We start from the raw sequence: 15,263 nt of genomic DNA, 5'->3' as shown, positions 1-15,263 counted from the left end.
TGGATCAGAATGACTTGCCTATGGTTCCTCAGTAGTTACTGGTGTTTTGACAGAGAACGATACATTATGTCTAATGCACCGCTGTGATGTTTTTCGCTGAAGACTGTGGTCGGGTGTTTTGCATTTAGCTGCATGAAATGTATTTGTTTGTACATGTTGGAAAGACACATAAAGAAGTGTTCCTATTCAGCTAAATCCTTTCTTTCAATGTGTGCAAACAAGGGCTTCTTTGTGGCTGATGCATTATTATTTTAGAAAGTATATTTACTTTTATAGCTTTCAGATGGAATATATTGTTTTATCTATTTTTTCCAGAACAATAAAATTCAAATTTCACCTCCGATTATTGTTGTACTTCTTAAAGTTAAAGTTCGCAAAATTTAAATCACAGATCACCTATTTGATTCAGATTAAGTAATCACAATTCACACTATTTTATATTCATTAAACAAATTAATAAACAAGTAAATTCAGAAGAAAAATATGTTTTGGTTTTATATCATATATACAAAATACATATACAATCATGCACTAAAATGTACACAGTATTCATTTTATCCATTAGCGTTATCACGTTCAGAAAAAAACAAAGGTTTTACACGTTTCCAATCTGGAGAATAAGAAAAGGTTTGACATGCTCATTTGGTTTGGATCTGCAAATCAGAAGCAAACCTGCCAGTACAACATAGGTTTACTTTCTTGGTAACATTTTAAGTGGATTTTGTCGACCCATATCACTGTTAAACAGTTACTTTAATGCAATGACCATTTGACACTGGAGATGATGACAGCAAGTTTATATTACCTTTCTTTGTGCGTTTCCACACCATTATAGCATGGCAAGGGATTTTTTTATTTTCTGTTGTTTGTTTGTTTGTTTTTTTACGTTAGTATATCACAGGCCCCTTAGTAAGTTAATTCTAGCTTACTCAATGGTCTTAAGGTTACAGCTTCAGTGTTAGAACAACAAAGATAGTTTAACTATGAACAAGCACAAACAATGCAATTTCTCAGAAACATGAATACTGAAAATAAACAATTTACATGAAATATGGCACCAGCAAATAAAGAAAAAATATACAGAGCCTTCCTTCCGAAAATCTGTAACCTTCTTTAATTCATCAAATACAAAAAGTTCCTATAATGATAAACTCTCAAATTATTTACAATATAAGACATACAGTCTCAATGTTCTTCAAAGCTTATGCCTGATTATGAAAAACAGTTGTATCTACAGTATATTATAGCAATATTAAGATAAAAAAATTATCTAAAGATCCATACGAACGGTCGTATAATACAACATGAAAAATAACGGAAACATTCTTCTTGGTTTAATAGGCAATTGCGATTAGGGTTTCGGCGGTAATCTGATTGTTTTCATAATCTGGTTGCATTTTCAAATCCACTGTCTCTAGAAATCTTCAGTCCTCATCCTTGACAGCCAAACGTGCATTTAATGGGGCTGCATGGCCACAAACAATGTGGATAAAATAAATGTCTTTGTACAAGCTGTTTTGCTTTTGATAGCAGTGTCTGGTACTTGTTTGGCTAGTAGAGTAAGTCCTTTAGCAGGTCACTGGATGGGCTGCACACTAGATGAATTTAGAGGAGTCTCTTTTACTGACGAGCACTTCCAGCAGCCTCAGTTTGGCTTTAATGTGCTTGTATTCATTATATTCCCCAGCCAAAGGCGAGCGATCTTCCTTTTGTACAGTTCTATGGAAACGGTGGAAGTACAAAGAATGTAAATTAATAATCAAATTAATGATTGTTTTTTAAACGTTTAAAAAATTTTTTTCAAGGGACAACTCGTACAATGTTTACACGTTTGCTAAACATTCATTGTAATTGTGAAAGATACGTTTTCTTTACCTGCCGTTCTGCTTGAAGAACTGATCCTCAAATTCACTGAGGTTTTTGCGGATCCTTTTCTTTTCTTCACGGGTTTCTTGGAGTTGCTCCACAAGTTCCTGCCTGTGTGTTTGTGTAGGAGGGAGTGGAAAGTTTTAAGATTCTTTCTGCACACCAACAGCAACAATGAAAACACTGTAAGAATGTGCTTATTCAATGTTTGATACGATAAATATCACTCAACCATTTATTACTTTTAGCAGTTTTTTGTCATGCAAATCATTGCAGCTTCACTAGATTCATTGTGAGAATTCTTTCTGTATGATACGTCACAAAGATTTAGAAGAAAAAATTCAACAACCAAACATTATGAATTTTAATTTGTGCTGTAACACACTTTGATATAGCCATTCATTGATGAAGACACGCGCTTTATTGCTCTTTATTTAACAATATTAACACAATATTAATACAACTTGATTTCAAACTGATCTGGCTGTTTTCACAGCCTCAAAATAGACCTTACATATTCCGCCTAACACTTTTGTCTAAAGGCATGTTCACATTTACAGTACGTTTCCGCTGGCGTGCAGGTGAGTGAGCATTTTAAATGAATATCTATGGGAGCTGAGGTCCATACTCTGATGGTCGATTGTGGGATTGACAGCAGTGCAGCAAAAACGTGGGGAGCCGCAGAGAGTGTCTGAAAAATAATTCTCCGCTTTATGCAATTGAAAAGCAGAAAATGCCGGGCGCAAGCCAATGACCGTGAGCTGAAAGCAATGACGTCTGTCAAAAGCCCTAGTGGAAACCTTTGCATTGCGAGTCGATTGTATAACTAAAATTATATCCTTGTCCATTGTGAATATTCAGTGTAGTTGTGTACGAAAAACCTTCCACACAGAGGTCACTGCCGAACAAAGCTTCTGACGCTTCGAATTCGCCTGTCAAGTTCAGCAAAATTTAACTCCATGCGAAAACTGCGAGGGGAAATTCTATTGCGCCAAATTCCCGATTGCACAAGTTCCCATTGAGATGACTTCGCCCTCGGAATTTCGCCGTGCGAAGGTAAATGTGACCCACGCCTTGAGCTTTCCATAGTGTTTAAGCACCCTAAGTGGCTGTGGCAGGGCGGGGCCGGGTCGGTGATCCTACACACCCGGTCCTGTATTAGGCTAATTAAGCCTCAGTGAGGGATAAAAGTCGACTGCAGAGGATCGTGCGGGAGAGAGAGATCGTTTACGGACATGTCCGTCATGTGTGTATTTATGCTGTCTTTTAAGTTTATCATTAAACTATTATTTATATTGAAAAGCCGGTTCTCGCCTCCTCCTTTCCATTAGTGTAAAGGGAACAATGGAAAGGAGGAGGTGAGAATACGGGACCGGGTGTGTAGGATCATGACCTGGCCCCACCCTCCGCCCTGCCACAGTGGCATTTTAAACCGAATGCTTTCTTGCACTAAAACAAGTTCTAGAATAAAAAACAGGTGTCTCCAGATGCATTTTTAGAAGTCAAAGTACTTTTTAAATGTATGATATGCTGAAAAAACAGCGAGATATTGTGCAATGGTCAAAAGATGTCCGACTAATGAACATCCCCTAAGAAGTTTCCATTCTAAACCTTTAATATTTATAATACTAGTCTTATGAACTACTTACATGGGAGCAGCATGTAAATTGGACAGTCTCATGTCTGTTGTGTTCTTGGATGGTGATAGTTCATCGATGGGTGAGATGAAACCATCCGTTTCCTCATCCAGCTGGTCAAGTAGTCCCAGTATACTCAGCTCAGGCTTAACCGTGACCTTGAACTGAGTGTTTGTGTCGTTGTCATCATCTGAGCCGTCCTCTTCCTCCTGGAAGAGCAGATGGTGCTGTTAGATCAATTCCAGCTTAACTCAAGGATCCATAAGTTAATACCTTGGTTGACTGAGTTTCCACAATCAATTTAAGAGTTTTCTTAAAGGAATAGTCTGGGTTCAATAGAAGTTAAGCTCAAATAACGGTATACAGTGTGGCATAATGTTGATTACCACAAAAAATTATTTCGACTCATCCTTATCAAAAATCAGGGGTCCTGGGTAGCTGGGTACTAGTCATCATCCTGAGTTAAGATGCTGACTACCACCTCTGGGGTCTCGAGTTCAAATCCTAGGGCGTGCTGAGTGACTCCAGCCAGGTTTCCTAAGCAACCAAATTGGCCCGGTTGCTAGTGAGTGTAGAGTCACTTGGGGTAACTTACTCGTGGTCACTATAATGTGGTTTATTCTCGGTGTGTGCATGGTGAGTTGTGCGTGGATGCCGCAGAGAATAGTGTGAAGCCTCAACATGTGCCATGTCTCCACAGTAACGCGTTCAACAAGCCACGAGATGAGATGTGCGCATTGACTGTCTCAGACATGGAGGCAACTGAGATTCGGCCCCCGCCACCCGGATTGAGGCGAGTCACTATGCCACCACGAGGACTTTCTGGGTTAAAGTAAGGCACTTAAAATTGAAGTGAATGGGGCCAATCTTAAATGTAAAAAGACTCACTGTTTTAAAAGTACAGCCACAAGATGTAAACAATATGCATTTTAGCGATTTAATCTCACTAAATAGAAAAGGTTAGTAAATATGATTTTAAAGTTATATCCAATTTTACAACTTCGTTGCAATGACGGGGTAAAAAGAATGATTTAAACAACTTTACAGCTCAAACAATACACATGTTTTAACAAAAGAATTAAGATAAATAACATTTATTAATGTTAAATATTTATTAACATATTATTCTGCCATTAAAACCCTCCAAAAATTGGCCACATTCACTTCCATTGTAAGTGCCTCACTGTAACCCAGATTTTTGGTTCTTTTGTTTATAGAAAAGGATGGATGAGTCAATAATTGTTTGTGGTAATCAACATTATGCCATAAGTTCTGTCTATTAAGCCTAACTTGTATTTTCCTTCAAGATTTTCAAGTCAAAGCTCAATGGCATTCGTGTTAGGCCCTCGTGTTAGTAGTACAATGAAAAACATAATGTGAAAGTGCAAGTAAGTTGAATTCAGATCAGTTTGAGCATAGAGTTTTCCTCCAAAACACAAAAAAACTGAGCATAAGTTTCCTGCCAATCACCAAGAGGGGATTTGATAAAACAACTATTCAATCAGTAGGAGTCGAACTACACAGCACTCCCAAGTATTATGTGCCCATGCAATTAATGATTCGCTTTGGGGATCCACCAGGTCACAAGAATCAACAGGCTGTGATCATGATTAGGTAAATGTGGAAATCGAGGGGGAAGGAGGCAGGGCAGGTCAGGTGCATCACTGATTGGTTGAGCATTAACAGCTCTTCACCTTGGTGTCGCTGAAGAACAGGGCTGGTACACCCTCGATTATGGGCTGCAGCAGGGGGCCTCTGCGCTTGCTGGAAGGCGAACCCTAAGGTAGATGTTAACAATGGTGTTACATCTCCATAAACCACCCTTGCAATAGCCCACGCAGGGCAGGACTCTGTTAAAGGACTCCTGCAACTTTGGGCATTTTGGATCCATTTGTTTACGACTTGAAAGTGAACCCTGTATTTTTAGTTTCCTCTCTTTAAAGGTGAAGTGTGCAATTTTTACGCATCTGCCGTCACCCAACGGAAATGCAAAAGTATTTTCAAACTGGTTTTCCGAACTCTGCATTGTCAAACACACGAATGTTCTGATAGTGCCATAATGTTTACACTTTTATGCGGAATCAACTTACGATGGCTTACTTAATGCCAAAACAGACTCTACATAAATACATGAATGCAGGCACGATTTTGTGCATTGTTGCATTGACGTGTCAGACCGCACGCAATTCATAACACAAACCAATACGCATTGCAATCTCAACGTAGCCACAAGGGGCACTAGACATTAGCAGACATTATTGTGAACCACTTCTGTGGTGAGTTTCCTCTTTCAAGTCAGCTATAGTATTGAGGAGTAACAGTTTGATAAGAATATTACTGAGCAAGTAAGTCAAAATATTTATAGAAACTTACTCGAATTATAACACATCCAGTTCAAGAGCACAGACTTTTGAGGGTAACTCTATTGCCCCCTTGAGTACTGAGGTTTGCTACCACCACAGAGACACAAGAACGCACATTAATCTTGTTCAGCTGAACTGTGTGTCGGCCAAGCGCTTGCAATTGCATACGCATACGCATACTTGCGTTAAGTATATTTCTGGCCTCATAGTTGTCTCCGCATTTTAAAGGTGCACTCAGTAACTTTTTGTCATTCTCATCTTGGACTTACAGTGACACCTAGTGGTGTGGATGCAGCATCATTCAAAATCAATAGTTTTCAGTTTCAGATGCCATTGTAGAAATTCACTTTTCACAATCAGCCATAATTAATTTAATCCTGGAGTGAAAGAGTCCAATAACAAGTTACTGAGTTACTGAGATTAAGCGAGTGGTATTCAGTTGGTCATGTGACTCTAAAATGGCAGCCCTCATATGGCCACCACTCCGTCAAATAGAATAAAAGAGCTTTTATAAGGGTACTGATATGACTAGAGTCCTCATCTAATGTGAGTGCACATGATTTTATACATCTTTTTGAAAATTACAATTCATTTCTTTAGGAGTCAAAGTTTTGGGGGAAAAATAACAGAGTGCACATTTAAACTGGGATTGGAAAAAGTATTGTAACAATGGGAAAAAACTACACACATCACCTTTTAAATGTTGTGCAGCCGATTGTTTTGGTTTTGTCCCATTTCAATAGTTTTTTGGTCAATAGTTTACAGAAACAAGCCCATTCATTATCAACAAAATAAAAATGCAGAACATAAAGCTAAAAGACATTACGAGTACATACAGTAAAGTACATACAGTTAATCAGGCTGTAGAGTATTTATGTAATGGTTTTTATGTAAATTATGTAAATAGTTGTTAACCCAAATGTTTTAAAACATACAATTTTTGCATGTATTTATATGTACTTAAAATATGACTGCATTATTAAATATATTGTGCCAGGGCTCTAAGAAATGTACATTTTTATTAAAATGCTAATTCCTGTGGAATGGGAATACTTTTATCAGGGTGGCAATGCTTTGGAGGACTTTAAGAGTACGTGTGTAAGAGTCTTAGGTAGGGAAGGAATTATAAGGAATGCTGTTGCAAATACCGAGCCACAGGATATAAACTGGCCACGCTTGAGCTCTTGTTAAAGACAGGCTTAGCGGTGCTAACAAGCCCCAGCACTGCCACCACATCAATACTGCAGCTAAATGCTTATATTGTGCTACTGCTAATGCTATTTCCCCTACTAATACCTCAGAGACGTAACTGTATGAATTAGCTCAAGAAAGAAGTTAAAGTTATGGCTATAAAACAAACGTCAACAATGGCTTTTGCCACCTGCTAGCGTAGCATGGATATATATTTTAAACTAACGAATGTTTACTAGAGCGAAATATGTAGTACATAGACAAACTGAAATTCATACATGGAGGAAGGGGGAATGAAGGCAGTAGGACAAAAATGGAACTTACAATGACTGGAATGGTGGACGCTCTACACAGGATCTGTTTGACGAGCCGGTATCTGTCATACATAGGCTTCATAACCTGCCTCTCATTCTTGGTGACCTTAAAAGAATGAATGATAGAGCAGTTTGTAACTAATTCATCTTTGCATGACGCTTCCAGTCATTTGGGATAACCAGATAAGGTTTTTAAAAAATTATTCACATTCAGACTTTTCGCTAATTAATCCTTAAGGCCAATTAATGAATCAGTTTGACCGATTCATTCAAAAAAAAAAATAAATCATATCTAGCAGATCGGCATTTACGAAAATCATTACAATCCAGACTGATTAGCTAATGAATCATTTAACCCAGTTTGTCCGACCCATTCACTGAAAATAACCGACTCAAATGTACAATTTGCTAATGAACTGAACATCACTATGTCTTTCCGGAAAAGAGCAATATCTAGCAATATAAAAAAAAAAATGAAAAAATACTGAAAATGACTTTGCCAAGCCTGTAACAATTTTAAAATTTGCTGATATTTACAGGTTTTCCTGCTACTATCTTGCATATTTTGCACATATGAAGATTTGCATATACTCACTGGTCTGCCATGGATGCTCTCGTAATACAGAAGAGCTTTCTGAAGGGCCACCTTCTCTGCTCCGATCTGCTCACGGGTCATATCCTAAAGGGGAACAGAAGATGTTCTTTGGAACTGTAGTATCCCCATCCCCCCAACATTTAAAGGATTCATGCCTTTGTAGGGGAAAAAATGACAAACAACTCACTTTAATGTCCTCTGGTCGCCCCGCCTCCTTGCGTTTCTCCTGTAGTTTGTTCATGACTGCTTCCAGCGTGCTTTCCACAGGGGGTTTGGGGGCTTTGGTCTCGGGTGGTTTCTTCTCCAACTGCGACCCAAAGCTCATGGGAAGCGTGTTACTGCGTTGGCGGGGGATGGGCGTCAAATCCTCCTCTGATTTTAACAACTTGTGATCTGTGGAAGACAGATCATGGACTGTTCAGCCATTTGTTTATATGTTCTTTGCAAGCCCTAATCAGATCAGGAGTAGAGTTCCTGGCATTCATCCACAGAGGCTAGCGACAAATGACATTTTGTTGCTGTTTGTCAAACAAGATATCCTGAAGGTTGGATTAGTGTTGCTTACACAATGCTAATCATGCTCATAATGCTTACTGTGTCTCTTGCATCTCTAGTAAAGCCATTCAGTTCATACCTTTCAAGTCTTTACGCATCTTAGCGAGTTCATTCATCCATCTCAGAACCTCTGGGTTGGCGGCTTTGTCGCCATGTGATGGCTACGAAGAAAACACAAAGCTCAATATTTGCAGTGAAAAGAGTAAGAAACAGTTTGCGAAGTAGAAGAAGCCTTTAGTTTAGGAAATCGCTCACCCTGTATTTGCGTTCCTCCTCAAACTTCTCCTCAAACCTGTGGATCTTCTTCTTGAGGGCGTGGATACGTTTTGAAAGCTGGGCTGAGGTGAGCTCCTCACGGTCATCATCGCAGGAACCTAACGATGAACTCCTTCGCCTACTGAGTTAAAAACATTTGCAAAATTTAAAATTCACCCTACAAAACACAGAGGGATGAATTTGCTCTTTAGCCAAGCTACTTTAGTATGTGGCCTGCAAAATTTGTCCCTGTAAAATGGGTTCAGCACAAATTTGTGGTGTGTTTGCACTGTTACCCGTTTCCCGCAATTCCTTTAGCGAATCCGGTGCCAAACCAACACGTGTAAATAAACTTTGTGAATTCCCCTCCATAGTATTTCACGTCTTTATTTAACTCCCAAAACTTAAGAGGGTACATTCTTACCTTACAAAGGAGTGGGCATTGGGTGGCGATGGTGGAACCTCTGTGTCATCCAGGTACTGCTGGCTGTCTCCATAGGCATAGAAGCGTGGAGAGACCATTGGGTCACTGTCTTCCTCTAGAAGTTGACGAATCAGCTTGCCACCGGCGTGGGGCGATACCTGAGCTTCATTGCGGTCCATACTCTCCCTTTGCCAAGATGAGTAGGCCGGCACTGGTTCTGTTAAGAGGAAAAAACATGAATGTTGTTTACACACCCTTGGGCAGGGGAATTGTTCAAATAGAGTGCAAATGATGGGACGGTGCTTTTAGATTTCACAAGGCAAACAGGGAAAAATTGGCAACAGGATGGCCACGAGGTGCATTCAGTCTTTGTTGATATCCTACAGTCGTGACCAAAAGTTTGATAACACATTCAATTTTAACCAAGCTGATACTCTATTGACCCTGTTGAGATTTCTGGAGTCCTGAGGTCAGCCTTTTTGGTTTTTGCTGATAGCAAAACTATAAAGTTGCTGTTTTTCAACTTTTAAAGAGAGTAATATCCAAGTATACCATCACCTTTATTAAATATTCAATACATGTGCTTTTTATTTCTTGATTATTCAATGTAACTGTGAATATGTTTTCTAAAGGTTAAGTATAAGCACTACAGATTATTATTATTATTTAATTTTATTTTTTTCTCCCCATTTCTCCCAAATTTGGAATGGCCAATTCCCAATGTGCTCTAGGCCCTCGTGGTGACTCGCCTCAATCCGGGTGGCGGAGGATGAATCTCAGTTGCCTCCACGTCTGAGACAGTCAATCCACGCATCTTATCACGTGGCTTGTTGAGCGTGTGGAAGCTTCACACTATTCTCTGCGGCATCCACGCACAACTCACCATGTGCCCCACCAAGAGCGCGAACCACATTATAGCGACCACAAGGCAGTTACCCATGTGACTCTACTCTCCCTAGCAACCAGGCCAATTTGGTTGCTTAGGAGACCTGGCTGGAGTCACTCAGCATGCCCTGGATTCGAACTCGCAACTCCAGATGTGGTAGTCAGTATCTTTACTCTCTGAGCAAGCCAGGCCCCTCAAGCACTACGGATTATTAAACAAACGTGAAAGTTTGGACACACTTTAATTTATGAATGTTTTGTTTATTTACTATGCTGATGCTATCAAAGTCTCATAAATCTCATTGAATGATGATGTATCCAGAAGAATGCTGCGGTAAAGAACAACAAGCAGTTTGCATGCTTTTCAAAATGCTGGAACTGATACTGTAGAGCCTAAATTCCAGCAACAGGTTCTTTGCACTTATGTACCGTGTCATGTGCTTGTTATAGTCGAGCTTGAGGAGCTCTGCTCTCACGCGTTTGAGGCCATTTTGTTGAGCCAGCATAATACATACAACAATGTGGTACAAGATGGCGTTTCACAGAGTCTCGCCAAATTAAGGTGCTAGCATATTAGACAATTGCGAATATACTGTAAATAAAGGCAAATGTTATTGTGTCTGCTCACAGAAGAAGCAGTGAGATGTTAGATGCGGGGTGGGTGAATGCCAGTTTAGGGTGTTTTATGGGGTTTCCATGCAGCGTTTGAAGGTCATTGGAGAGAAATGGGGCTCTTGCATATCAGGTTGTTAACAAAAGCAGATCTCAGCCCTTACCCTCATTGTAGCTCTGCTGGAAAAGGCTTTTAAAGTCAAGGAAAGGGACGCTAAAGAAACAAGAATCTGGAAGAGATAGAGAAAGACAGGTAACCAAAGAGGCCATGGTGGGAACGGCCCTAGAAAATGGGGATCGGCAGATTGCTCTAGAACAGTGCTTACAATACTCTTTTAGCACAGTCATTGAGAAAATCTGGGTTTCAAGCAGACAATCCGCACAGACTGTTTGAATGACAAAATTTGCGTCACACATACTGTGTGCATTCCGATCAACAATTTGGACATTCCAAGTATTCTTTGGCCTTAATTGTCCTTCTATTCAACTGAACACAAGCAGAAACTCTAAAAATTGCAATAGATCATCTGGGGTTATTATATAATAAATAACAACTGAGCTAAAGGTCAAATGAGTTATAATGGGTTTGTGTGACGTTTGTTTTAAGATTAAAAAATGAAAATCTCTACTTGTTAATAGATAAACCAAAAGTCTGATCATTTGCAGACCAATTAAGTGCTTAATGATGGCTATAAAATTTTATGTTAAGTGGTTTTTATTACCCATATTATCTTCCAATATCAATCATTTCCATGTCATATCAGTGTTGGTAGCAGTATCTGCAATCTTAGGACTTGTTTTGGATCAAAAAGAAAATAAGTGATATCTCCCACCCCTACAAGGAAATATGGTTTTATTCAAGGGAAGTGAAAAAGACAGAGCAGCAGGGGGTGATATATCAAGTTTTCTGAGACTGTGAACAAACCAGCTGGCAAACATATGGGCAAACTGCTGTGTCCTGGCACCATAGTGGGTCACCACAATGTGCATTGGCCTCACTGGGACAAAGGTCTGGCAGCTTAATATTACATACTGTCCCCAACACTTCCTGTATCTGACCACTCCCATGTGCTGGAGCCAATAGCTGATATTTAGTGGTAATGTATTTAAAAAAAATCTATGTAATTTGTAGAGTACAATGCACTATGAAAATTTCAAATCACGCAAAACTATAACATTTTCATTTGTATTGTGCTTTTCACAAAACATATTGTTGCAAAACTCTTTTTAGTCCTGTTCATACTGTAAGTTGTTAAACATGGCATAACAAACTTTAGGCCCATTATGTGCTTACATTTTTTTTTTCAAATACAATGTTAAAAGGCTATAAAACCCATTTTATCTTAAATGAAAAATTCCATGTAATTTGTAATGTATATCTATGTACAATGCACTACAGAACTACAAACCTATTACATTTTCAAGTTAATCATTTGCATAGTGCTTTTTACAATACATATTGTTGCAAACCATATCTTTTTAGCATGACAAAGTTAATTGCTAGGATTTGTGGCCGATAACTGTTAAATTAATATGCACTATTCAACTTCCAAATTCCACCAAAATTGTTACATTTTCAAATTATTTGTAAAGCGCTTTTCACAATACATAATTTTCTAAAACCGGTCCTTTTTTTTGCATGATGTTATCTGTGATTACGTTTATCAACTTAGTGTGACAAACAATTTAAGTGCTAGGATTCCTAGTGTTTAACTATGTGAAATCTACTACAAAACTTTCAAATGCGCTATAAAAAATGTCAATATATTTATTGCAGTGCTTTTGACAATACATATTTCAAAACTATCTTTAAAAAAATGCCCTGAAACAATGCATAAAATAAAAAAGTATGCAAGCCACAACAAGGTCATGGGTTCGATTCCCACAGAGTACGCTACTGGTAATATGTATACCTTGAATGCACTGTAAGTTACATTGGATAAAAGAGTCTCCTAAATGCATAAATGTAAATATAAGACAGTAGAACACCACATGGTTGTAATGCGTTTCTCACACTAATCTCCCAGGAATGCGTCTTTAAAAACCTCGTCAAACCACGAAGTGATGTTTTGACCACATTAGTATAAGCATCAACCCTATCTTTGTGATTACGTAAACATCTGTTTGAAGCTTGCACCAGAGGGTGCCATGGAGCAAGCATGTGAAATAGAGAAACAGAAGTTTCCAAGTCTGTGTCCACGACATTAACCACTTTATCAAAGTAAAAGGGTAACTCTGACTCAACATGGCAACCCTCCCAGCAAGGCGATTCTCTGCACTATGTGTGCTTCACTGCCTACCGTGTAACCATGCCAGACCTCGAAAGGTGACCAAATATGTACCATTTTTGCAAACTACAGCATTTAAAAGGTCATGGAGAAAAGGGGTGTGTTTGTGCATTTTTGTGCAAGCCTTTGACTGGCACATGCTGCACAGACAGGAGAGGAAACAGGAAGGGATCCGAGAGTGTTGTGCATAGCCATGAGAAGTTTAAAGGCTCAGGCGTGACGTGTACACATAGCAACAGCTCGCAGACTCCTGAATTTAACTGCCTCATGTTTCAGTTCTGTTGCCATGACTATACATACGGTCTTCCACTTGGAGAGAACATTCGCTTGTTGCTAGGCTCACCCCCCACCCCAAACAAATTTTAACCCCAAAGACGATACATACGGGTAATAATTCCTTCGTGCTTTGAAGGATTATCGTTAAACTTAATGGAAATGCAGCATTTGTGCATATGCATTAAATCGCTGTAGCCAGTAAATCCATTTGATCACAACCGATGCATCAGCTCAGCAAAATTCATTTAGATTTGGAGGATTGGTTGGGTAAAACGTAACCTTCAATTGTATAAATTATTAATCTCGAAAAAGACGATGAAGAAGCAAAAAAGCAGAAAGATGAAATCGACAGCCTTTCGAATGTTTACAAACATGAGAGCTAAAAGGGAAGTAGGGGAAAAAAGTGCAGATGAAACCGCAAACAGATCCAGTGCAAAACCCCAGATGGATTAAAGTCAAGGCTTCTCAAGGGAGATCACTGGGGTTTTAAGAAGCTCCAACAAACACAACCTACTCAGTAATTACACCTTCCACAACATGCACAGTAAAATGCATCAATCTAGCAAGCTGTTGCAATGCAAAACCTAATATACAGTTTGCTCAATAAGAGTAAAACAGACTACAGGCTCCTTTTATAATTCCCTTCCAATCAATAAAGTGACTTCATAAGACTTTGCACTCATGCAACATGAGGACACAATATGGGCAAGGCAGACTCATAGCTGTCGCCCATGTGCAGACAGATATTTGTGAGAGACACAGAAAACATAAAAAAGACTGACCTGCCCAGTCACTGTCCTCTGTCAGAGTAGACATGTCCAGGCGTGGGACATCGTTGCAGGTCTCTGCCCCACTAAGAGCCTCTTGGATCTTCATGGCAGGCGTCTAGCAGAGGAAAGAGCGCAGGATAAACACCAACTACACCAGAGAGGGGGACGGTGCACTTCTTAAGTTGAGCAATACCCTGCCTGCGCCTTCCCCCGTCTACTCACAGGCTGGGAGGAGGGCAGTGGGCAGAACTGCAGGACATACCCCTTCCAGCTGATTGGCTGCCTGCCATTGACAAACTCTGACAAACGTCCCTTTCAGGGTGGGTGTGGTTAGCTTTTGTTTTTTTCATTCTACCCCTCCCTACCTCTCCCTCTCTCTCTTTTTCCCCATGGTTACATCTCTGCTGCCATTTCCTGGGTTGCCAAGTCCATCTTTACAAAGATAAAGTTAATATGTGATGTTATTACACTAAAATAATTTTAACAATTATAATATTGAGACTATACTTTTGAAACAATGTGTATTTTAGCATTTATGGACTGGCTCATTTCCTTCCATTGTAAGTGCCTTACTATAACCATTTTTTAATAACAATGGGGTGAGTCAAAATAACGTTTTTTAGTTGTAATCAATATTATGCCACAAATGCTGTTAATTGAGCTTTACTGAATCCAGAATATTCCTTTAAATTGTTGCCGTGGATTGATTTATGTACCGCAGTTCATGGGTGTGACGTATCGCACACATACTATTTTTATGGACATACACATGCCGACTGTGGTTATTATTACAATATACAGTGAATACATTGTAATAACGTTCTATTAGTTAACATTAGTTAATGCATTAGGTATCATGACTAACACAACAGTATTTTTTTAACAGCAATTAATAATCTTGGTTAATTAAAAAAAAAATTGTTCATTATTAGTTAATAATGCATTAACTAATGTTAACATATATTAATAATGTTTTTAATTAAAAGTCATACATGTTGAAATTAATATTAAATACATTTATTATCCATGCATTTATATCATCCACGCAACCCTCTGAAGTCTGTCATTCCTAAAATGCATTGCATTTTGTTACTTCCATGAAAAAAAAATATATATATATATATATTTTGTTAGATGTATTTATTTTTTAATTATTTAAAATACATTAATTTTATTTAAAATTGTCACAATTTAAATGATGGCATTGAAAGGCAGGTTTTGTTTTTCTGTTT

General features: G+C 38.8%; 1 protein-coding gene across 3 annotated transcripts; it reads right to left on the bottom strand.

Moving 5' to 3' along the window:
• Positions 1-475: 475 nt before the first annotated feature.
• LOC127651280 (protein FAM13A-like) lies at positions 476-14,238 on the bottom strand. Of its 3 annotated transcripts, XM_052137037.1 has the most exons (12): positions 14,044-14,238; positions 10,862-10,927; positions 9,201-9,417; positions 8,777-8,918; positions 8,601-8,682; positions 8,154-8,359; positions 7,967-8,050; positions 7,382-7,477; positions 5,198-5,281; positions 3,516-3,712; positions 1,876-1,977; positions 476-1,719 (listed from the first exon to the last, which is right to left on the bottom strand). In XM_052137037.1, exons 1-12 carry the CDS (start codon positions 14,135-14,137, stop codon positions 1,596-1,598), a joined length of 1,494 nt encoding a protein of 497 aa, XP_051992997.1. In that variant the 5' UTR covers positions 14,138-14,238; the 3' UTR covers positions 476-1,595. The 3 variants fall into 3 exon arrangements, with proteins under 3 accessions (XP_051992997.1, XP_051992999.1, XP_051992998.1); XM_052137039.1 differs by lacking the exon at positions 5,198-5,281; XM_052137038.1 differs by lacking the exon at positions 10,862-10,927 and having other exon boundaries at positions 14,044-14,237.
• Positions 14,239-15,263: the final 1,025 nt, after the last annotated feature.

The sequence above is a fragment of the Xyrauchen texanus genome, chromosome 11 (genome assembly GCF_025860055.1).
Source record: "Xyrauchen texanus isolate HMW12.3.18 chromosome 11, RBS_HiC_50CHRs, whole genome shotgun sequence".
NCBI lineage: Eukaryota > Metazoa > Chordata > Actinopteri > Cypriniformes > Catostomidae > Xyrauchen > Xyrauchen texanus.
Note: the sequence above shows the minus strand (reverse complement) of the source record. Positions and strands in the feature narration are given on the sequence as shown.

Bases quoted from the DNA above. Each gene is read 5' to 3' on its own strand.
- LOC127651280 (XM_052137037.1), bottom strand. From the start codon at position 14,137: ATGAAGATCCAAGAGGCTCTTAGTGGGGCAGAGACCTGCAACGATGTC. The intron at 10,928-14,043 runs GTCAGTCTTTTT...TATCTCTTCCAG, and splicing joins AGAGGACAGTGACTGGGCAG to ATTCTTGTTTCTTTAGCGTC. The intron at 8,683-8,776 runs GTGAGCGATTTC...TTTTCTTCGTAG, and splicing joins AGGAGGAACGCAAATACAGG to CCATCACATGGCGACAAAGC.